Here is a 23,846-nt window from a genome sequence, read left to right on the forward strand (position 1 = left end):
GAATTTCAACCTTTCTTGGCTTTTTGGGCAGGGTTAAATCACCCTGTTGCTTCCTCCTTAGCAGCTCATATATCATCCTTCCTGAAATACATTGTTTAGAGTTAGTTTCTTGTTCACTCTACATCCTGGAACCTAGCCCAGAGCCTGACACATTTCTTGAGGTTGGATCGAACTGACTAGGCACATGAGGAAGGCTTTTGATACACACTGAAAGACCATACCACCAGCAAATTATATTTATTGAAATGTAATTTCATGCCCACCAGCAAACTATATTTACCGAAACAGAGACATTCTTAGGACAAACTCCCAGTTCTTATGTGTTTGTGTTGTGATTTTCTAGATACAGAACAGCTGTCTATATAATTTTATGACTGCACAGGATACTTTCCCTGAGTTCTTTTCTCCCTTTTGGCCTTGTAGATTGGCCTGGAGAGGATTTAAAAAAAATCATGGTCCTTCTCTCTTTCTCCAGGTTCTCTTCTTGTCCAACTCCAGTTCCAAATCCACTTGCAACCGTCACCTTGCTGGACACATTCCTGAACCTTACTTTTTTTTTTTTTTCTGTGATGGGCTTGCCAATAGACCTTGGAGAGTCCTTTCCCCACTTCTTCATTGGAAACATCATTATCCCTATCTTCCACAGCCAGGGCAATGAATGGGTAAGGAGTATTTCCAAAGAACTAAGTGGGCCTGGAGTCAATGTAGGAAGGAAGTGGGGACATAGGATGTGAGTCACCAATAGCTGTCTTTGATGCTCTTGGAATCTACCAACCAGTACCCATACCAAATAGAGAAATACCAGTTGTAGTGAGTGGTGTGCCCCCTCCCTGAGAGGCCCAGCAACTGGTTGAGCTTCAAAGCCTCTTCTACCTGACCCCTTGGGTTAGTGCCAGCAAAGACCCAGTTTGGGACCACTGAAGAATAACTCAGGTGGGCAAGTGGCAGCATCACTGAGGTTGAGAAATCACATGCTAGACCCTTGAATTAGTTAGACATAGACCTGAATCTGTATAGTATCCTGGTCTTTCCAAGTTTCTGTGTTGTGGACATTCCAGAATAGGAAGAGGCCTCTGAGTATGACAGATCTTTGGTGATTTGGGCTACTTAGCCATCCCAGCCTGCCTGCCTTAACCAGGAGCCAATTTACCTATCTCACATTCTGATTCTTCTGCTTGTTAGTCACATAAGCTTGGGCAAATTACTTAGCCATCTATCTACCTCTGTTATATTATCTGTGAGGCCCAAACAACAGACGTGCCTCATGGGGTTGTATGAAAATTAAGTGAATTACTATTTCCAGTGCCCTTCACAGAGGGCTTGGCTCATTATTTGGGCTCAATAAGCATAAAATATTTTTATTAACACATCCAGTATTTTCCTGAAAAGTCTTCCCTCCTCTTCTCTAACAAAATTCTCATTTTTCCTTTCCTTTTTTTTTAAATTAAGCTATAACTTACATAAAATGTGTAAACATTAAGTGTAAAGCTTGTTTAGTTTTCTCCTCATTTTTCAAAGTCCCACCATCATATGGTTGTCTCTTCTTTACTCACCACAAATATTCAACTCTTATTTAAGGATTCTGCTTTGAGGAGCTTCAGTGCTTCCTGCCCTCCCTCTGGGCACCAGCAGGAGGCAGTGTGGTATAGGGGAAAAGCTACAGTCAGCAAGTTAATGATCAACAGGCTTCTCCTGGCCTAATAATTTACTGGCTTGAGTAAGAACTTAACCTCTAGTAGTCTTGTTTCTCCCCATCTGCTAAAGAGGACAGATTGCCAAATGGACACTTCATCGGATTGTAGTGAACATGAAATGAGGTAAAGCCTGTAAAACAATGCCTGATACATGTCGATTAAATTGGCAAGGTTAAAAAAAAATAATAATACCCAGTGTCAGGGAGGGTGCTGTGAAACAGGTACTTTTGGCCAGTGCTGGTGAAACTGTAAATCTATAAAAACTTTCCAAAGAGCAATTCAGGGAAACCAAACCAAAACAAAACAAAAAACAAAAACAAGCAAACAACAACAAATAGCAGAAGCCATAAAACTTCCATTGTCTAGAAATTCATTCTGTAGAAATAATTGTAAAAGTGCACTAAGATTTGAGTGCAAGCATTTTCATCTCAGCATTACTGATAGTGTACAAAAAATTAGAACTAGAAAGATCTAAAAATAAGGTTATTAAGTAACTCCTGGTGTGTTCATAGTAAGAAATTTTCTCTGTGATAAAAATTATGTCCCCCCCATAAAAAACAAGAAAATAAATAAATATGTACCCAAAGATGATTTCATGATCAAGATATAATAAGAAGAGAAAAATAATTGAAACATATAATGTGACCACAAATTTATGTAAGTTATAATCATGTACACTTTTTTTGTTAACATTTACTATTTACCATGTATTATGCTAGGGTAAGTAAATGCTGTTATTTCATTTAATCTTCATCAAAATTCTACAAAAAAATGGTATTATTATGCCAGTTTTACAGATGGATAAACTGAGGCTCCAGGAGGTTGACTTGCCCAAGATGTTATAATGAATTTATGTCTGCCTCCTATTTTTATATTTTATTTTATTTTATTTTATTTTATTTTATTTTATTTTATTTTATTTTATTTTTGTTGTGAGTCCAATTTTAAATTCATATCTATTTATATTAACCAAGATAGAATGACAAGAGATTTCAAATATTTTCTTCCTTAGACTTTTCTAATTTTTCCTAATTTTCTACAGGAGTAGAGGGAAAAGATCCCCAATAAATGTTATCCTTAATGAAGCCTTAGCATGATGCCTGACTCATGTATGAAGCTCAAGAAAGCTTCAGAGCCTAATAACTTCCAGTCCAGGACAGGACATTTCCAGTCTTATGTTAGGTAAGATTTTTTAGGTAGTATGCTGTGAGATCATAGAAAAAAAAAATAGTCTAGTCCTCCATGGGCATTTGCTCAACATTTATTGAGGCCCTGCTTTGTGAGTTGAAGCTCAATAGGTTCTAGGGCCACAAATATAGATAAAACACTAATTTTTCCCTGTGAGAGTTCAAGGTCTAGATGGAAGACTGACATGTAAAAATGATACTATATTTTAATTTTGAGCAATGGTAATGTATTCCTTCCATAGCTGCCCACCATCCCCCAAAGGCAAATAAATATTCCTAAAATGGTTGTTTTAGGTCAAAGTGATAAGAAATAAAATAGGATTGTATGGCACAGTTGAAAGAATCTAGGCTGGTAGTCAGACATAGAATCCCATCTCCAGCACATTCTAAACTGGCCATCTTCAAACTGGAATTATACATATCCCTAAGCATGAAGGCTTCTCAAGGGGGATCAACCTTCATGTGTTATCTTTCTTAAAACTTATCTGAGAATACTCCAAAGTCAGAGATCCTGCCAGTTTCTCTGCCCCAATCATCTGTCTCCCACCTTGCAAAAGGTAAGGCATATAATCTACATCCCACTCTGGTGTATATTATGTTGTAAGAAACTAAGTTTGGATACCAATACTGGCATAGTTCAAGACTAATTAAGGTCCTGGGGCACCTGGGTGGCTCAGTCGGTTAAGCGTTTGACTCTTGGTTTCAGCTCAGGTCATGATCTCATGGTTTGTGAGTTCCAGCCCTGGTTCTGGCTTCACGGTAAGAGCTTGGGACCTGCTTAAGATTCTCTCCCTCCCTCTCTCTCTACCCCTCCCTGTATGTGCACGTGTGCATACTCTCTCTCTCTCTCTCAATAAATAAACTAAAAAAAAAAAAAAAAAAAAGACTACTTAAGGTCCCATTAACTACTCCTTCATTCATTTCATTAAGAGATTAACTTTCAGTGGACATAACTTTATGCTGCTTTGATTGATATTATTAGGGTATAACTTATAATGTTAGCTTAAGTCCAAAGAAAATTAATATTTAAACCCTTGTGGTGATAGCATATTTTTAAAGACTTTAAAATCTAAAAAAAGAAAAAATGTAAATACATGGTCATATGTTGTTGCAGAGAAATAGATGATGAATAAGGGACTTTCAAACATAAAAACATGTTTCATTAGAGTAATAGATGGTGGGAGACATGGATTTCAAGGATAAAAAGAATGATTTAAAATGAATGACTAGTCAAGAAGGGCTTGTCCATATTTTTAAATTTTTAAATGGATGATGGTGAGTATCAAATCAGTATGGTACTTATATTTCATTGGATGTATTTATGGCAGTGATATCACAGTTTTATTTTTAAATGTTAAGATCCATAATGTGCCAGAAAGTACATATTTTGCATCTAGTTAAATGTATGATGAATCACCCCAGAATGTTCCCTGATGCCCTCTTCAAGTCACTCCTCATCCACCAACCACTGTTTGGATTTCAAACATCTTAGTTTCATCTGTTTCTGAATTTTATATAAATAGAATCATACAGCAGATACCCTTTGTGTCTGGCTTCATTTGCATAACAGCGTTTTTGAGATTCATCCATGTCATTCCTTTTTATTGCTGAGTGGTGTTGTATTTTATGAAAATCGACAATTTAGTTAGTCATTTTCCATAGATATTTGGGTTGTTTTCTATTTGGGACAATTAAAAATAAGGCTTCTATAAGCATTGTTGTTCAAGTAATAAAAAGTAAGATGGAGGCTTAAAATTTTTTTAATGTTTATTTTTGAGAGAGAGAGTGCAAGTGGGGGAGGGGCAGAGACAGAGGGGGCCACAGAATCTGAAACAGGCTCTGGGCTCCGTGGGGCTCAAACTCACGGACCATGAGATCATGACCTGACCCAAAGTCAGACACTTAACTGAATGAGCCACCCAGGTGCCCCAAGATGGAAACTTTTAGATGTCAACTTTAAAATATGGAAGGAGATACACATTGTTAGTCAATGGTTTCTTTTCTTTTCTTTTTAATTGTGAACTATACTTGACCCTTGAACAATGCAGAATTTAGAGACACTGACCCCCATACAGTAAAAAATCTGCATGTAACTTTTGACTCCCCCAAAACTTAACTACTATTGACCAAAAGCCTTACCGATAAACAGTTGATTAACACATATTTTGTATGTTATGTATATTATATACTATATTATTACTATAAAATAAGCTAGAGAAAAGTAAATGTTATTAAGAATATTCTAAGAGTCAGGGCGCCTGGGTGGCTCAGTTGGTTAAGCGGCCGACTTCGGCTCAGGTCATGATTTCGCGGTCCGTGAGTTCGAGCCCCGCGTCGGGCTCTGTGCTGACAGCTCAGAGCCTGGAGCCTGTTTCAGACTCTGTGTCTCCCTCTCTCTGACCCTCCCCTGTTCATGCTCTGTCTCTCTCTGTCTCAAAAATAAATAAACGTTAAAAAAATTAAAAAAAAGAATATTCTAAGAGAAAGGGCACATGGCTGGTTCAGTCTGCAGAGCATGTGAATCTTGATCTCAGGGTTATGAGTTCCAGCCCCACATTGGATGTAGAACTAACTAAAAATAAGGAAAAGTATAAGGAAAAATATTAAGTGTATATCCATGTATAAGTGGACCTGTACAATTCACTCAAACCACCCATGTTGTTCAAGGAGCAACTGTATAACATTTGTATAAAAAGGATGCCAAACTGTTTTCCAAAGTAGTTGTACCATTTAACACTGTTGCCTTTGCCTAGTGTTGCAACAAGCTGATGAGCATTTGGTTACATTTGTTGCAATTGTCTTCTCTTACTCTGTAGTTTATCTAGTATACTCTCTATGTAGTATATTTGTGAACCACAATGTGTAACTTTAGTGTAATTGAGTCATTCTCTTTATCATTCTTTTCCTTTATCTTGAGCAGTTAGTGGCTTGTTTAATAAATCCTTTCCTATTCAGAAGCTGAGAAAATATTTTCATATATTCTAAAAAGCCGGAGATTTTTGTCTTTCACATTTGTCTTTTATCCACCTGGATTTGATGTAGTGTTCCCCATATGGGTATCTAGCTATTACAGCACCATTTAGTAAAAAATCCAGGAGCGCCTGGGCGCTCAGTCGGTTGAGCGTCTGACTCTTGATTTCAGCTCGGGTCATGGTCCCAGGGCTGTGGGATTGAGGCCTTTGTTGGGCTCCTTGCTGAATGCGGAGTCTGCTTAAGATTCTCTCTCTTTCTCCCTCTGCCCCTCTCCCCCACTCTCTCTCTCTCTCTCTCTCTCAAAAAACAAAACAAAACAAAACAAAACACCCCTGCTTTCTGTAGTGCCTCCTTTGTTATAAATTAAGTGGCCGTAGATGCATTTCAGACATAAATGTCTGTTTCTAGGGATACACAATTTTTCAAAATTACGTGATGAGATGTGCAAGCAAAAAGGATGTGAAGATCATCTACTAAACCAGTTGTGTAGCCTTTGTCTGGTTATTTAACTTCTCTGAGTTCGCTACACTGTTGGGAGAATAAAATGGGGTCATGCAGTAATGTGGTCAGAAGTTCTGATACAGTAAGCCTTGGGGAATAGTAGTAGCAGTTTGTTTTCTGGTGGGTTTTTTTTTCCCTTCTGTTGTTATATTTTAACTGCCATGGAGTACATGAAAACAACACCTGCTTGGGGCAGGAACTGCCAGGGAAAGAGCCCAGCGGACGTGACATTTGGGTGGGTCGTGAATGACGGTGGAATCTGTCATCTCTTTTTATGACTGCCATCTGTTGGCTGTCCATGGCGCATTTCCCACATGTGTCGCATCTGCATGATATTTTATCTGGCTTAGAAGGGCCCAGGGGGGAAAGACTGTGCCCCGCCCCACTCCTCGGCTTTTGGCGATCCTCGGTAGCACTTGCCTAAGAAGAGCTAGAAGTTGCGCTGGCTCCATGTTTGTTAGACATACATACGTGTCACTGAGGGCAGGGCTGGGCCTTTAAAAAATTTCTGCCACTGTCGTGCTGCAGGATTCCCAAGTTTCACCCACACATTGCTCCCTCCCCAAACCCCAGCCACCGGCCAACACGTATACCGACAAACTCACCCGTTCGCCCCCAGCACCACCACCCATGGCAGTGGCGAAATCCATACCACACCCCCTGTACAATCTTGCGTGTGGTTGAGAGAGCATAGGGTCTTACACACAGTAGGCACTCGATAAGCATCAGGTGAATAACAAATGAGTTACCACATGAAGATTAGGATATAGGAGCACATTCCCATCTGCTGCAGTGTAGCAAGACATGGGTAGATTATGTGGCTATTGCCGGTTCTGAGTGTGCATGGGAATCACGGCGGGGGGGGGTGGGGGGGGGCGGGGCATGTTAAATATTCTGTGCCACCCCACTACTGAATTAGAGCAGAAAAGGGATGTGCGGAAAACAGCTATGTTTCATTAATTCTCTGGGAGCTTCTGGTTTTGATGTCAAGTCAGTCATGGGAATCATAGAATTATTAAACATCTGGATCCATTCTTCATCAAAAGTGATAATTTGGCAGTATCTGTCAAAACTTAAGATTCGCATGCCTTTGAACCTGTACTTCCTCCTAGACTTTATCCAATGCACAAAAATATGGGCACAAAGGCATTCAGAACAGTGTTTTTAAACAGAAATTCTTAAAACTAGGAAAGTGTCCATTTACTTACTAAGCAAACTTTGTTGAGTATTATTCTCATTACTGGAGACAGCGGTGAGTAACAACAACAAAATAGTAAATAAATTCCCTGCTCTTAGAGAGATTTACATTTTAGTCTATCAAAAGAAGACTGAATGAATAATTTATGGTACATCCAAGCAATGGACTATTATCTGCCCATAAAAAAGAATGAGGTTGTCAATATACTGCTTTGAAAAGATGTTCAAGGGGCACCTCCGTGGCTCAGGAGGTTGACTCTTGATTTTGGCTCAGGTCATGATCCCAGTGTTGTGGGATCGAGTCCTGCATTGGGCTCTGTTCTGAGTGTGGAGCCTGTTTATGATTCTCTCTTTCTCTGCCCCTCCCCTATGTTCACGGGCATGCTTTTTCTCTCTCTAAAATACATTTTTTTAAAAAGTTACTCAAGACAGGAGCACCTGGGGGTGCCTGGCCGGCTCAGTTGGAAGAGCATGTAACTCTTGATCTCTGGGTTGTGAGTTTAAGTCCCGCGTTGGGCATAGAGATTACTTTTTTAAAAATATTCAAGATATGTTTCTAAAAAAAAATTAGGAAGCTTTTAAATATCCAAAATAAAGAAAAATAAGCTATAAGACATTGCATGGCATTTTCCTACATATCTATAAAATTATATACATGTGCACAGACATATACAAATATATAAGTAAAAAATTATGGAAAAATGTTCAATAAAATTGTTAATGGCAGTTATCACTGGGAAGTATTATTGAAGGGGGGCAAGTATTGGCTTTCTCTTTATACCCTTCCATACTATTTAAACTTACTAACAGGAGGCGCCTGAGTGACTCAGTTGGTTGAGCATCTGACTCTTGACTTCTGCTCAGGACATGGTCCCAGGGTTGTGGGATCCAGCCCTGCCACAGATCTGCATTGAGTATGGAGCCTGCCTGGGACTCTCTCTCTCCCTCTCTCTCTCTCTCTCTCCCTCTCTCTCTCTCTCTCCCTCCCTCCCTTCCTCTGTTCCTGCCCCATTCACATGCATGTGTTCTATCTTTATGAAATAAGTAAAATGAAAAAAATTTAAGCTTACTAACTTAAGGAAATATTACTTTTAGAATTTTTTTGACTTAAAAAATTACATAGAGCCTTGAGAACCTGTGAGGTTTTAAATTTCCAGCAGGGGGCAGCAGTGATTCTCAAATATCTCTGACGTCAGCACAAAGCTGAAGATTAGTGTCCACAGATTTCCAAGTCCAGGCCCAAATACTGTATTTGGACCACCAGATTATAAAAGGAACAAAAAACAATAACCACAGTGCTGTAGGAATTGTTATGACAAAATATTTTCTATATGATTCTTTCTTTATTAACATTTGTCCGTGAGTCTAAACTTTCCTCTCTGGAGTGCACAGTTTTCTCCTCCATTAAAATCAGAAGGCTTGACGAGATAATCTTAAAAGGTTTCTTTCCAGCTCTAACATTCTATGGCTTTGAGAATATAAATCAGTATCGGGAAGAAATAAGCCCCAGTGCCTTCTGGAATTAATTGGCTTATCAAAGAATCTGCTTTACAACCCTTTGCTGATCAGGATGAATTATTACCAATTTATCTTTAGTGTAGATCACAGAATACTTTTTTGGGGGGAAAGGGGAGGGTGTTGATATTTATTCAATTCACTGATGGAGAAAAAAGAGAACTCTTCCACTCTATAAATGTTTAGCATGTGTGTAAAGGTCGTAGGTCTGGTGTTTAGAAATTATGCACAAGTTTACCAAAGAATCTTCACTGGGTTGGCCAAATTAAACAGCCTGCAGTTGTAGAGAAATAAACACAAGTTAACATTTAACCACAGCAATTCCCTGTTCTTGCTTCTCCATCTTTCTCAGTAGGAGGAGCTGAGAGGGTCAGCAGGCTGCTGGCTACTGTAGCGAGACACTGAGCTCCTCTGAGAACCCACCTGTCTATCACTTTGATCGGGTACATATTTGTTATTACAGAATAACTGAAATACAATATCGTATTAGTTTCAGGTATACAACATAGTGATTCGATATTTATATGCATCACCAGTGGTCACCACAGTAAGTCTAGTTACCATCTGTCACCATATGAAGTTGTTACAATATTATTTTCTATATTCCCTATGCTGGAAGTTTGCACTTCTTAACCTCCTTCCCCTATTCCGTCCATTCCTACATCCTACAGCCCTCAGGCGACCATCAGTTTTTTCTCTGTATCTATGAATCTGTTTCTGGTTTGTTTTATTTGTTTATTTGTATTGCTTCTTTGGATTCCACATATAGGTGAAATCATACCATATTTTGTCTTTCTCTGAGAAATTTCACTTAGCATAATACCTTCTGGGTCCACCAGTGTTGTTATAAATGGCAAGATTTCATTCTTTTTGTGGCTGAGTAATATTCCTTTGCAGGTACATAGCACTTGTTATCTATTAATCTACCAATAGGCATTTATGTTGCTTCCAAATCTTGGCTATGGCATATAATGCTGCAATGAACTTAGGGGTACAGATGTCTTTGCAAATTAGTGTTTTCATTTTTTTGGATAAATAACGAGAAATGTGATTGCTGGATTGTACAGTAGTTCTGTTTTTAATTTTTTGAGGAACTCCAGACTGTTTTCCATAGTGATTGCACTAATTTACATTCCCACCAACAGTGCATGAGGATTCCCTTTTCTCCATAGCCTCACCAACACTTGCTATTTCTTTTTGATAGTAGCCATTCTGACAGGAGTGAGGTGATATCTTATTATCGTTTCGATTTCCATTTACCTGATGATTAGGGATGTTGAACGTCTTTTGATGTGCCTGTACACACAGATATATTTTTAAGCATTGGAATCATTAACTTTTCCAGTTATTTCTTCAGGACCCAAGAGCAGTGCTCTTTTTACAAATAACCCTTTATAAATTATAAACTTTTTTTTTAGACATAGAGAGAGAACTCAAGTTGGGGAGAGGGGCAAAGGGAGAGAGAGAGAGAGAGAGAGAGAGAGAGAGAGAGAGAGAGAGAGAGAGAATCTTAAGCAGGCTCCACACTTATCATGGAGCCCAATGTGGGGCTTGATCCCACGACCCTGGGATCATGGCCTGAACCGAAATCAAGAGTTGGACACTCAACCGACTGAGCCATCCAGGTGCCCCAAAACTTTTTTCTTTTAATATTTGCCCAAAGCTATACCATTAATAAGTGGCTGAGGCAGGATTCAAACCTGTAACTCTCTGACTCTAAGACCCTCACACTTGACCATGGCAATATATGAAATGAGAGGACTCACATCATCAACTTGTTACCCAGAAGCTGTGACTATCTGCAAGAGTCATTGTGTATAAGTATATAAAGTGAATGGAGGGGCCTGGGTGGCTCAGTCGGTTAAGCGGCCGACTTCAGCTCGGATCATGATTTCATGGCTCATGAGTTTGAGTCCTGCGTGGGTTCGGTGCTGACAGCTTGGAGCCTGCTTTGGATTCTGTGTCTCCCTCTCTCTCTGCCCCTCCCCAGCTCGCAGTCTGTCTCTGTCTCTCTAAAAAATAAATATTTAAAAAAAATAAAGTGGGGCGCCTGGGTGGCTCAGTTGGTTGGGTGTCCGACTTCAGCTCAGGTCATGATCTCACAGTTTATGGGTTTGAGCCTCACATCAAGCTCTGTGCTGACAGCTCAGAGCCTGGAGCCTGCTTCAGATTCTCTGTCTCCTTCTATCTCTGCCCCTCCCCCACTTATGCTCTGTCTCTCAAAAATAAATAAATGTAAAAAAAATTTAAAAAAATAAAGCGAATGGTTATGTTATAAAGCTTTGTCTAACTCTATGTGCTATTAAGTACTATGTGCTAGTCTTTGTCAGGTATTGGGGTTAAGGGTGTAAAAAGATGAGTCAGACTTAATCATCACATTTAAGAAACTTCTAGTTTTTGGAGGAGTGAAGAGCCAATGAGTAAACATAACGTGTGAAAAATAATAGGGAAACACAAATAAGGATAAAGAAATCAAGGCAGCATAGTAGGATGGCTAAATCTATGGACTCCAGGGTCCAGTTCTTAGTTGTGGGACTTCTTAAGCCTCAGTTTCCTCACTGGTAAAATGGCAATATTAATTGCCTCTAGTTTAGGTAATTGTGGTGAGGGTTAAATCATATAAAGCAATATTAAATCGGTTAGCATAAGACCAAGTAGATGGAAAGACTTGTTAGAATGTTGTTACTAATATTGTTTGATAAAACTTAAGTGAAGTAAGTAAGAAACACACATCCTACTGCATTTCTGAGATGTTGACGCTGGTTTCTCAAATTATTCTGAATCTCCCAGCTCCAAGTGACCCATTCCCTTGAGATTTATTCTTCTGTCTGACATGGTTATCTTTTGATCCTACTAAAACGTCTCCTGGAAAGAATGACATGGCAGGGCGCCTGGGTGGCTCAGTCGGTTAAGCGACCAACTTCGGCTCAGGCCACGATCTCAGGCTTTGTGAGTTTGAGCCCCACGTGGGCTCTGTGTGGACAGCTCAGAGCCTGGAGCCTGGTTCGGATTCTGTGTCTCCCTCTCTCTGACCCAACCCTGTTCATGCTCTGTGTCTCTTTGTCTCAAAAATAAATAAAACGTTAAAAAAAAAAAAAAAAAAAAGAATGACATGGCAAAGGGGCCCCAGGCACCAGAAGCTTGGGCTTTTTCACAGGGAAGGAGACATGGGACCGGGAACAGCCATTGTGACAGGCAAATCAGGACAAATCGACTTGGAGTTTTAGAAAATTTCTGGGTCCCACTCCCTGAGATTTTAATTAATTGAATTTCAATATATACTCTATTAATATTTTAATATAGCTATAATCATAGGTAGGGTTTCATGTGATTTTATCCTGCAATCAGTTCCCTTCCCAACCAGCTTCTTTATTGTTTTCTCCTAAACACTGACCCACCTCCTTCCTCCTCAGGCAAGGACGTTGGTCTGATATGCTACAGTGACTGCCCGCTTCAGCCCTGAGTCTTGGCGTGAGACACGTGAGTTCTTTCATCTGAAAGCCTCTGCCTTCTGACAGATGTACGTAAGCTAACGCTTCTCTAAAACCAACTGAAAACTCACCTCCGTCTGGAAGCCTTCCCTGCTGAGTTCTTTACTTTGCACTGCCCTCTGTGTCACAGATATAACTGGGGCTGTTGAAATGTAACCAAGAAAGTGTTCTTAGTCTTTGTCACGTGTGGGTGAGTTCTGGTTCTTCCCATTGGGGGCGGCATGGACTTGTGGAGAGCAGGGACTCTGGAATCTGGCATGAATCTGGCACCACTCCTGAGTTCTCAGATTCATTCTGGCTGTCCTTTGTCACCTTGGGACTGCTGCTTTATTCTTGTGGGTTGTCATCTTCCATCCTGGCTTCTCCAGGCAGCTGTCCCTTCGGTGCTTCCTTTAGTTAGAGTGGACAGAAGACTCCTTTAACTTGAAAAGCACAACTAAGATCATCCTATGAGTCCCACCATTTACCATAGTGTCCTCATCGGTCAAATGGGGATAATTATAGGGCCTTCCTCACTGAATTCTTGTAGGAATGAAATGAGATCAGACATGCTTACTGGACTTGGCGCATGGCGAGTTGTGGCAGATACTTTAGATTGGTTCTTTCAAAATCCATTCCAATTTCTTTCTAGCTTAGGAAGCTAAATACTTGGTACATTTCTCAAACTCCCTTGCAGCTCTGATTTTGTTTGTGATTTAGATGCCATTTGTGTGAGACAAATGCGAACTCTGTGGAGTTCTGTAGAGTGAGAGCTCTGAACTCTGTTGAAGGAGAGGCAGGCGTGAAGCATCCATTTTGCTGGTGCTGATCATGGCAAAGGCAACATTATTCTGGAGCCAGCAGCTGATGGTGGCAGCTTAGCAGTTCTGAATCTTCTGGATGGTGGCCGAGGCTGCAGCTTGCTTGTCAACCCTGTTCTCCAGTATAATTTTGGAAGTCATTCCTGGATGTTTAGTCTAGAGCATATTTCTTTTCTTTTCTTTTCTTTTTTTTTTTACATTTATTCATTTTTCAGAGACAGAGAGAGACAGAGCACAAGTGTGTGTGGGCGGGGGGGCGGCAGAGAGAGAGGGAGACACAGAATCTGAAGCAGGCTCCAGGCTCCGAGCTGTCAGCACAGAGTCCGATGCAGGGCTCGAACTTACAAACCACAAGATTATGACCTGAGCCTAAGTCAGATGCTTAACCGACTGAGCCACCCGGGAGCCCCTAGAGCATATTTCTTAACTTTCCTAATGCTTCTGTGAACTCTCCATACCCTTCAATAAATCTCTTTGTGCTTAAATTGATAAGAGTGAAACGTGTTGTCTGCCACTAAGAAAACTGACCAATATATAAGTATTCAATGAATATTAGCTGTTACTATTTTTTTTATATTCAAATCCAAGTTTGTTAACATACAGTGTAATAATGATTTCAGGAATAGAATTTACTGATTTAATCACTTACCAGTGCTCATCCCAACAAGTGTCCTCCTTAATGCCCCTCACCCATTTAGCCAATCCCCCCACCAACACCTCATCAGCAACCCTCAGTTTGTTCTCTGTATTTAAGAGTCTCTTATGGTTTCTCTCCCTCTCTCTTTTTATACTATTTTTCCTTCCCTTATGTTTATCTGTTTTGTATCTTAAATTCCACATATGAGTGAAATCATATGATATTTGTCTTTCTCTGACTTACTTTGCTTAGCATAATACACTCTAGTTTCATCTACATTGCTGCCAAGGGCAAGATTTCATTCTCTTTGATCGCCGAGTGATATTCCATTATATGTTATTGTACATGTATGCCACATCTTCTTTATCCATTCATCCGTGGATGGACATTTGGGCTCTTTCCATACTTTGGCTGTTGTGGATAGTGCTGCTATAAACATTGGGGTGCATGTGTCCCTTCGAAACAGCACACCTGTATCCCTTGGATAAGTACCTAGTAGTGCAATCGCTGGGTCATGGGGTAGTTCTATTTTTAACTTTTTGAGGCACCTCCATACTGTTTCCAGAGTGGCTGCCCCAGTTTGCATTACCATCAGCAGGGCAAAAGAGATCCTCTTTCTCCACATCCTCACCAACAACTGTGGTTGCCTGAGTTGTAAATGTTAGCCATTCTGACAGGTGTGAGACGGTATCTTTTTGTGGTTGTGATTTGTATTTCCCTGATGATGAGTGATGTTGAGCATGTTTTCATGTGTCTATTAGCTATCTGATGTCTTCTTTGGAAAAATGTCTATTCATGTCTTTAAAACTTAGTTGAAGGCTTGGTAATAAAGCAAGTGATTACATTTCATGAATGAACATTTTTTTTTTTTTAAATTTACATCCAAGTTAGTCAGAATATAGTGCAACAATGATTTCAGGAGTAGATTCCTTAGTGCTCCTTACCCATTTAACCCATCCCTCCTCCCACAACCCCTCCCGTAACCCTCAGTTTGTTCTCCATATTTATGAGTCTCTTCTGTTTTGTCCCCCTCCCTGTTTTTATATTATTTTTGCTTCCCTTCCCTTATGTTCATCTGTTTTGTGTCTTAAAGTCCTCATATGAGTGAAGTCATATGATTTTTGTCTTTCTCTGACTGACTAATTTCACTTAGCATGATACCCTCTAGTTTCATCCACATAGTTGCAAATGGAAAGATTTCATTCTTTTTGATTGCCAAGTAATCTCCATTGTATTTATACACCACATCTTCTTTATCCATTCATCCATGGATGGACATTTGGGCTCTTTCCATACTTTGGCTGTTGTTGATAGTGCTGCTATAAACATTGGAGTGCATGTGCTCCTTTGAAATAGCACTCCTGTATCCCTTGGATAAATGCCTAGTAGTGCAATTGCTGGGTCATAGGGTAGTTCTATTTTTAGTTTTTGGAGGAACCTCCATACTGTTTTCCAGAGTGGCTGCACCAGCTTGCATTCCCACCAGTAGGGCAAAAGAGATCCTCTTTCTCCGCATCCTTGCCAACATCTGTTGTTGCCTGAGTTGTTGATGTTAGCCATTCTGATAGGTGTGAGGTGGTATCTCATTGTGGTTTTGCTTTGTATTTCCCTGATGATGAGAGATGTTGAGCATTTTTTCATGTGTCAGTTCGCCATCTGGGTGTCTTCTTTGGAGAAGTGTCTATTTATGTCTTTTGCCCCTTTCTTCACTGGATTATTTGTTTTTTGGGTGTTGAGTTTGGTAGGTTCTTTATAGATTTTGGATACTAACCCTTTATCTGATATGTCATTTGCAAATATCTTCTCCCATTCTGTCGGTTACCTTTTAATTTTGCTGATTGTTTCTTCGCTGTGCAGAAGTTTTTTATTTTGATGAGGTCCCAATAGTTCATTTTTGCATGAATGAACATTTAAAACTAGCTACTAGGTAAGACCACATACAATAATTTCTAGAGTAGCACTGTGCCGTAGAGCTTTCTTTAATGAGGGAAATATTCTATACTTACATCCAATATGGTAACCACTAGTTATATGTGGCTATTGAGTGCTTGAAATGTGGCTAGCATGACTGAGGAACTTAACTTTTGATTTCATTTCAATTCACTTAAATTTAAGATTAAATAACCATATGTGGTTGGTAGCTACCATGTTGGACAACACAGAACTTAAGAGTCTCAGCCTGACTCTTTCACAAGGGTCTTTTACAGCCCTCTCTTTCTCTAGCCAAGAAACTTCTTCAGTCAGTTCTTCCTCAATCCCCAGTCTCCAGCCACATCGTAATAATCTACAGAGGTGCAACATGCCCACAACAATGACAACTTAAATGGTGAGTTTAGGGTCTCATTGTCCCCAGACTCTATTCTAGAAATGCATATTGGCTTTTTATTTACACAGTGAAATTTTCTGCTAAAATGCAATCTATTTTGAAAGGCAAATCTCATCCTTCACTTAAAGAATGAAAACCATTTCTTGTATTTTTAAAAATATGTATTTCCCATCATGTCAGGGGGTTGAGTTTCCAAACATTGGAGTCCTAAATCAGTTAGACAAGTGATTCTCACACTTTGCTGCATATTAAAATCACTATGATAAAGTAATTATTTGCCAGCCATACTTGAGGCCAATTAAATTAGCATTATGGAAAATGATTAAAGAGAACCAAAACTTTATCTGCAACACTCTAACTTTTTTTTAAAAAAGAAGAATGTACTACTTTTTTTATTAAAAATAATTTAATGTTTATTCATTAAAGAGAGAGAGAGAGAGAATATGAGTGGGGAAGGGGTGTAGAAAGAGGGAGACACAGAATCCCAAGCAGGTTCCAGGCTCTGAGCTGTCAGCACAGAGCCCGACGTGGGGCTCAAACTCACGAACTGCAAGTTTATGATCTGAGCTGAAGTCAGACGTTTAATTGACTGAGCCACCCAGGTGCCCCAGAATGTATTCCTATATTAACTAGTAATTAAAAGTTAATAAAAATATAAGAAAAATAATGGTAGGATTTTGAAAGAAGTAATTTATTGTGAGATAAGATAAATAATTACAAATTTGATATTCAAAGCGAAACTTTTTTTTTTTTTTTAATCATTTTGGTTAACTAAAAGCCACAAGGAGCCACAAAGCCACCTTCCAACAACTCTGTGAAGCTTCTGGAATACAAACATGTACAAAGAATGCATATCTCAGTGAAGCTCCTTTTCCAAATTGCCATTTTTACATGTTATATGAATAAACTGAAATAATAACCATAAACATTTTATAGACTTTCCTTCCCACACAACCAAACAAATGGATGTCCCAAGGGAAGCTGGGAAAAAAGACAATGATGTCCATGTTCAGTGTCAGATGGTTTCTTTATTGTGCTTCCCGTCTCCCCCACAGATGTTCCCTGTGAATGAACTTGGCTCTATGCGATTCATACCAGAGTGGGATGGTCCCAAAAAGTTTGAAGAGAGGAACTCATACTTCCTGAAATGATTCTCTTTTGACATTAATTCAAATTTAGGAAGGAGCTGCCTAAGGCTTTTATAAATACCCATGAAGCGTATGTGACTCAAGACTGATTTTGTTTCCTTCTGTCCTCTCGGTGCCTCTTTTATCTTACCAGAGTGATGCCATGACTTGGTTCATGACTGCAGTGAGTGACAGCTGGGGGCCAGCCCTTTCCTCCTGCTGTGATTAAAAAGCCGTAAGGCATTTCCCACCACTTGAGGGCCCAGGTGCTGGGCAATGCTGCCAAACACTTCTTCCAACTTGATCAAAATATTGTAATTATATCCATTAATTCTGGATTAGATAACCCATTCAATAATTTAAAGTCAGAAGATACACAGAACATTAAATGACATTTGTTCTGTCTTCATCCTGCAGCTTCCTAGCTCCCTTCCTCTGTCCTACCAGTTTCTGGCGTGTCTTTTCTGAAATAGATACTTTGTGCAGAGTTAAAAGAACACATTTGTGGGGCACCTGGCTGGCTCAGTGGGTGGAGCTTGTGACTCTTGATCTTGGAGTTATGAGTTGGGCCCCAGATTGAGTGTAGAGATTACTTAAAAATAAAATCTTAAAAAAATAATAAAAATACGGGGGTGCTTGAGTGGCTCAGGTGGTTAAGCATCCTACTTCGGCTCAGGTCATGATCTCACAGCTCATAAGTTCAAGTCGTGTGTCGTGCTCTGTGCTGACAGCTCAGAGCCTGGAGCCTACATCAGATTCTGACTCCGTCTCTCTCATCCCCTCCCCTGCTTGTGCTCTCTCTCTCTTTCTCAAATATAGATAAACATTAAAAATAAATAAATAAATAAATAAATAAATAAACACATTTATGTTTTCTTCCCCCCCTTTCATTCTTTCATTTTACATTAATGATAGCACACTATACAGATACATTTTTCATTTGTTTATTTTTTTCTACCACCCCTGCCACTAGAAAGCAAGTTCCATGAGAGAAGGGATTTTATTCTTTTTTTTTTTTAAGATTTTAATTTTTTTAAGTAAGCTCTACACCCAATGTAGGACTTGAACTCACAACCCCGAGATCAAGAGTTGCATGTTCTACTGACAGAGCCAGTCAGGCACCCTGGGATTTTATTCTGTATAATGTTGTACCTTCGGCATGTAGCATGGTGTCTGGAACATTGCAGTCTCTCCCTAAAAATCTGTTTAGTAAGCGAATGAGTACACATGCTGTTCTGCACCTGGCTATTTTCATTTTGGACAGCATCTCGTTTCAGGACCTGAGGAAACTCCTCATTTTTTTCTCATGACTATATAGTGTTCCATTGTCTGCATTACTTACTACTTACTTAATCAGATCCCTACGGATGTTTATAAGTTTGTTTCTAATCCTTGACTATGAAAAATAATCCTTTCATTCATATTCATCCACAAACATCATGTGACACATATGTGAGGATATCTATCTGTAAGAGAAACTCCTAAATCCAGAATGGCTAGATCAAAGGGTGAGGTACATTTGCCAACCTTTTTTTTTTTTTTTTTTTAATATTTATTTATTTTTGAGAAAGAGAGAGAGCACGAATGGGGGAGAAGCAGAAAGAGAGGGAAACACAGAATCTGAACTAGACTCCAGGCTCTGAGCTGTCAGCATAGAGCCCAACTTGGGGCTCAAACCTGTGAACCACGAGATCATGACCTGAGCTGAAGTTGGACGTTTAACCACCTGAGCCACCCAAGCTCCCCATTGCCAACCTTTTTAAAATCAAAAGTGCCTTGCCATGTCTCAATGGCATTACTGTGGTCAATGACAGGTGACTTGAACCCATTCTAGGGAAATCTATCATTAATGAAGTTGTTCTGGTTAGGCTTGACCTTATCACCACATATTCCTGTAAATCCAACAGAAAAACACCATACAGATTGGAACTGTTGGAACAATCCAGATGATGTATTGTAGAAAGAAGTGCACACAAAAAAACACATACTGTATGATCCCATTTATATGCTGCTAAATCAAGGACAAACAAGTTAAATTTATGGTGATAGAAATCAGAATAGCAGCTGCCCAAGGCTGGGGCATTGACTAGACAGGGGTACTAGGGAACTTTCTGAAGACATGGAAAAGTTTGAATCTGGATTTGGGTGGCAGCGTTTGCAGTTGTCAAAACTCACTGATCTATACACTAAAATATTAGCATTTAATTTTATGTAAAATATATCTCAATTTTAAAAAGTTCAAAGAACTGGGCTCTTGGAGCATAATGTGTTACTCTCTGTAGATTCTAGTCACATTGGCTTTTTAAAATTCCCAAAACACACTCCTTTTTCCTACCCAACAGCTTGCATATATGCTGTTCCCACTGCCTGGAACACTTTTTCTTCCCTTTTACTAATACACAACAAGAGAGGGAGAGTGTCTCTCTCTCTGTCTCTCTGTCTCTCTCTTTCTCTCTTTCTCTCTCTCTCACATACACACATACACACACACACACACACACACACACACACCTATCTTTTTATAATTCACTGTGCATCAAAATGCATAAAGCATAGATAATATCTGGAATGATTCCATACTGATAGAACCTATTTGAATTACTTTGCAAATCTCAGGTAAAAGAAATTGCACATTTCTTGGTTTTTGGGAGACTCAAAATGAAACTCGATCTCTACCTTTCTAGGTGAAGGTAGTTGATACAATACCAATCATTTCTGGCCACATAGCCCACTTGGCCTCCTGAGATTAGAGAAGTATCATGGGCTTAGAACATTCAGAAAAATTGGAGAAGGCTTTTAGTCCATGTGATGGTCAATGAGATGCTCATTGGTCTGTGTGGTTTACTCAAATTTGGAAGGCTTAGACTCAGAATCAGCTCAATCATTAGGACCCTCTTGCAGGATCCCAAGACCTAGAAGATGCTGAGGGCTCAGTCTTCCTAAGGCCACAGGCACCAACCCCTATCCATTCCTGCTGCCTTCCAGGCTCCATGTGTCATTGGGATGCAGTTCCTGTGACTCTGGAACTTGCCCTCCCTTCATTCTCCCAGTGGATTTGCACTTGAAAGAAAGAGAGAGAGAGAGAGAGAGAGGGAGAGAGAGAGAGAGAGAGAGAGAGAGAGAAAGGAAGGAAGGAAGGAAGGAAGGAAGGAAGGAAAGAAGGAAGGAAGGAAGGAAGGAAGGAAGAAAAGTCCTGTGGAGGAGGACAGGTAGAGGGGGCTGGAGGAGATTTGAGGAGACCTGTTGAAGCTGGTAAGTCTCCAGGTTGGACTCAGCCTCAGCTCCCGTTAAATAGGAAATGGGAAAACTGGGAAAGGAGAAGAAATTTTTTCCCCCCAAGCTTCTAAGAGGTTTGCAAACAATTGGAGTAATTAAAAGTTCTCAGAAGTAGCCGATGGTGCCCTTTTCACCGAGGGAATGTGGGCCAAGCATGATATATTAAAAGAGAGGGAGCTGCTCTATTGAAGTTAAAAATAATCTTCTGTCACATGGCTAATTTGTTGGAATGCAGCAATTAAAGGGCTGTGGGCAGAGGGAGAGCTGGAAGCAGCTGGGGAGCTCACAGGCAGAGTGCACGCCCTGGGGACTATGTTTGCAGAGAGAGAAAACAGTGTCACAGCTGACTTAGGGCACCTTATCAGAAAACCCAGAAAAGGGGCAGGAAGAAGGAAAAGTGGGGTCAAGTTCAGAGCTATGACCTTTGGGCTTATCAGACAGTGAAGGGATGGGTCAGGACGTGTCACCTGTGCTCCCAGGATGCTGATTCATTCAGCAAGGATGAAGGCTTTTCAGCTCCCCCTGCACTTTGGAAATGCACGCCTTTGAATTCGTTTCAAAGGAATACATAACCTGAAGGAGCCCTTTGATCCTAAATCCATGGGAAAGCCAATCTATATGGTCTTGAGGGGAAAAGCTCACGCCAGCAGTACAAATCCTAATTTGGGGAGCTGGAGATTTCTTTTACGTTCTTGAGATTTGGGGAAAGAATTTTGAAATTTTGCAGTTGAAAGAGATTTTTTTTTTAAGTTATATAATACAGTACGAATTTTTCAGGTGAAGCTGGGCATGAGTCGCCAGTGTCTTCCTCTTCCTCCCAGAATCTCCTGCATTCCAACACACCCACACTGCCTGTTTTCTCTCCAGCTGTGTGCCCTCTGGCTGGTGCTTTCGGTGGGGTTTGGGGTTTTCGAGGCGCTGCGAGGCAGAAATGGAGCCAACATGAAGAAGGAAGTACTGCCTCCCCAAATGCAGTAATCTGATGTATCCGAATCCCTTACCTCACTTGATCAATTTTCAAATGTATAAGGGGCACCGCTAACAGGGCTCTGAATGGCCAGTGGAGGCCTGGGCTTCAGAGTCTGACCACCCCTGGAAAGTGGAGGCCAAGTTCTATTATGTGGGCACGTATGTTGCAAGGTACAGAAACCCACCTCACACACTAGTTTGAGGGGAAAGAAAAAAAAAAAAAAAAGGAAATTATGTGGTTCATTTATGTTTAGGTTTTCTTTGTGACTAGATTCAAGGGTTTAACACTGTCCTGAGGGCACCTTTCCACTTTGTTGGGCTCTATTCCTTTTTTTTTTTTTTTTTTTTTTTTTTTTAAGATTTTTCATTTTTAAGTAATCTCTATACACCCACCCTGGGGCTAGAACTCACAACTGGGAGATCAAGAGTCCCATGCTTTTCAGACTGAGCCAGCCAGGCACCCCTTGTTGGCCTCCACTCTTGAGACTCCACTAGTCAGACAAAATAGCGATGGACAGCCCCAGGCTTTACTTTTCTCCAGTTTAATATTCCTTTAATAACAAGGGGTCTTCCCCAACGTGCACCACCCCCCGCCCCGCCCCGCCCGGCTCCGTGCCACAGGGACATGAGCTTCTCTGATTGAATAGATTGGATCACATGTCCCACCTGTAAGCAAGGGGAGGTGGAACATACTGATTGACAGCTTGCATAGCTTCACAGAGACTAGAAGAGGAACAGTTCCTCTGAGGAAAATGGGGGTTCTAGAAGAAAGGGAAAGACAGGCAGATATAAACCATTACCAGCAAAGTCCAGGACATATGTGCACTTTTCTGAGGTGGTGGTTTATAGCTTGCTTCATATCCTCAAAGTGTTCTATAATCCAAGAAATAGTAAGAACTTTGGGAGAGGAGAATGCTTTCTTCCCACTCCACGTATTTCCTTCCTGCAGAGGGTCATCAGCACTCATGTCCAGGCCCCTCTTTTTGCCTCTCTCCTTCTGCACTTAGGGAAGGAGGAACACTAGGAGAAACCAGGCATGAGTCACCAGTGTATTCCTCTTCCTAGTGTCTTGGGACTATGATCCTGGGAGGGAGCACAAGTTCTTGTCTCACTCCTCACAGGGAGGGCGCCTTGTTCACTGCTGCCCGGGATTGGTAGGAAAGTCTGTTTCATTAGGGTACAAGGAATCCTACTGAGCCAGATTCTCCAACCGAGCATCTAGCCATATTAGCAGATAATCCATCTCCTGACTACCTAGACCCCTAATTGACCAGAGCCTCGGTAGGTGGGAGGCATGTTGTCTTTTGAGGTCCCTTCTCGAAAGTTAGGAAGAACCACCAATTTAGAACATCAGAGACCGACAGATTCATCTTCTCGCTGTCCCTTTCCTAGACGCGTCCCCCATGGAGGAGCTGCTGGCCTTGGGAATCCACAGGGATGGTGGAGCGCTAGGAGCAGGCTCAGAGATGTGCAACAGATTTACGACAACAGGTGAGAGGAACTGGGATCGTTTCACATGGAGGGGGAAGAGAATGAAGGAGGGGTGACTTAATAGTGGCCTTCACCAGAGCCGTGCTGAGCGTGAGGCATCACTGGTATTTTTCCACAGCCTCGCCCTGACCCGGATCGCAGTCCCACTCGTGCCCTTCTATGCCCACCTCTTGGAAAATAAATTGCTCCGCTTCCACAGAGAGGTGCAGGAGGTCAGGGCACACAAACCAACTTAAATAAAAGCACATTTTATTATTACTTCTTTTTAATCACAAAAGTAACGCACAATCTGTGAAAAGAACTAAAAAGATTCAGACGAGGACAAACGTGAAAATGAAAATAGACTCCAAGCCCTCAACCCTGACATAGCTATTGTTAGCCTTTTGGTCGATTATTGTCCAGCCTTTTTTTTTTTTTTTTTTTACATATTTTAGAATTTATTCTTTATTTACAAAAAACATAAAAATACTTCAAATAAAACAGCAGTGTGGAGTGTAAAAGATGAATATAGTATACTCTGCTATTTCTCTTGGTATTATGCTCTATGAAATTGAATATTTTGAATTGAATACTATGAAATTGAATATTTTTAGTTGTTATCACTGTCTTTTCTCTTTTCTGGCCTTAGGAATGGTTGACATTAAAGGCACTCGTTTGAGAGG

General features: G+C 40.4%; 1 protein-coding gene across 3 annotated transcripts in view; it reads left to right on the forward strand.

Moving 5' to 3' along the window:
• NIP7 (nucleolar pre-rRNA processing protein NIP7) overlaps nucleotides 1–23,846 on the forward strand; it is a 61,700-nt gene extending 37,854 nt beyond the window's left edge. The window contains exons 5-6 of one of the 3 annotated variants that reach the window (XR_002081656.2): nucleotides 12,481–12,587; nucleotides 23,086–23,180. Coding sequence is in view for 2 of the 3 variants with exons in the window: in XM_053906602.1 (XP_053762577.1) it covers nucleotides 23,086–23,145 (60 nt within the window). In the remaining variant the exon portion in view is untranslated. Of the gene's footprint in view, nucleotides 1–12,480; nucleotides 12,588–23,085; nucleotides 23,186–23,812 lie in introns of those variants that run through there. The other 2 variants (XM_053906602.1, XM_019455431.2) reach the window with 2 other exon arrangements.

The sequence above is a fragment of the Panthera pardus genome, unplaced genomic scaffold, assembly GCF_024362965.1.
Source record: "Panthera pardus isolate Hobbes unplaced genomic scaffold, ASM2436296v1 HiC_scaffold_19, whole genome shotgun sequence".
Lineage (NCBI taxonomy): Eukaryota > Metazoa > Chordata > Mammalia > Carnivora > Felidae > Panthera > Panthera pardus.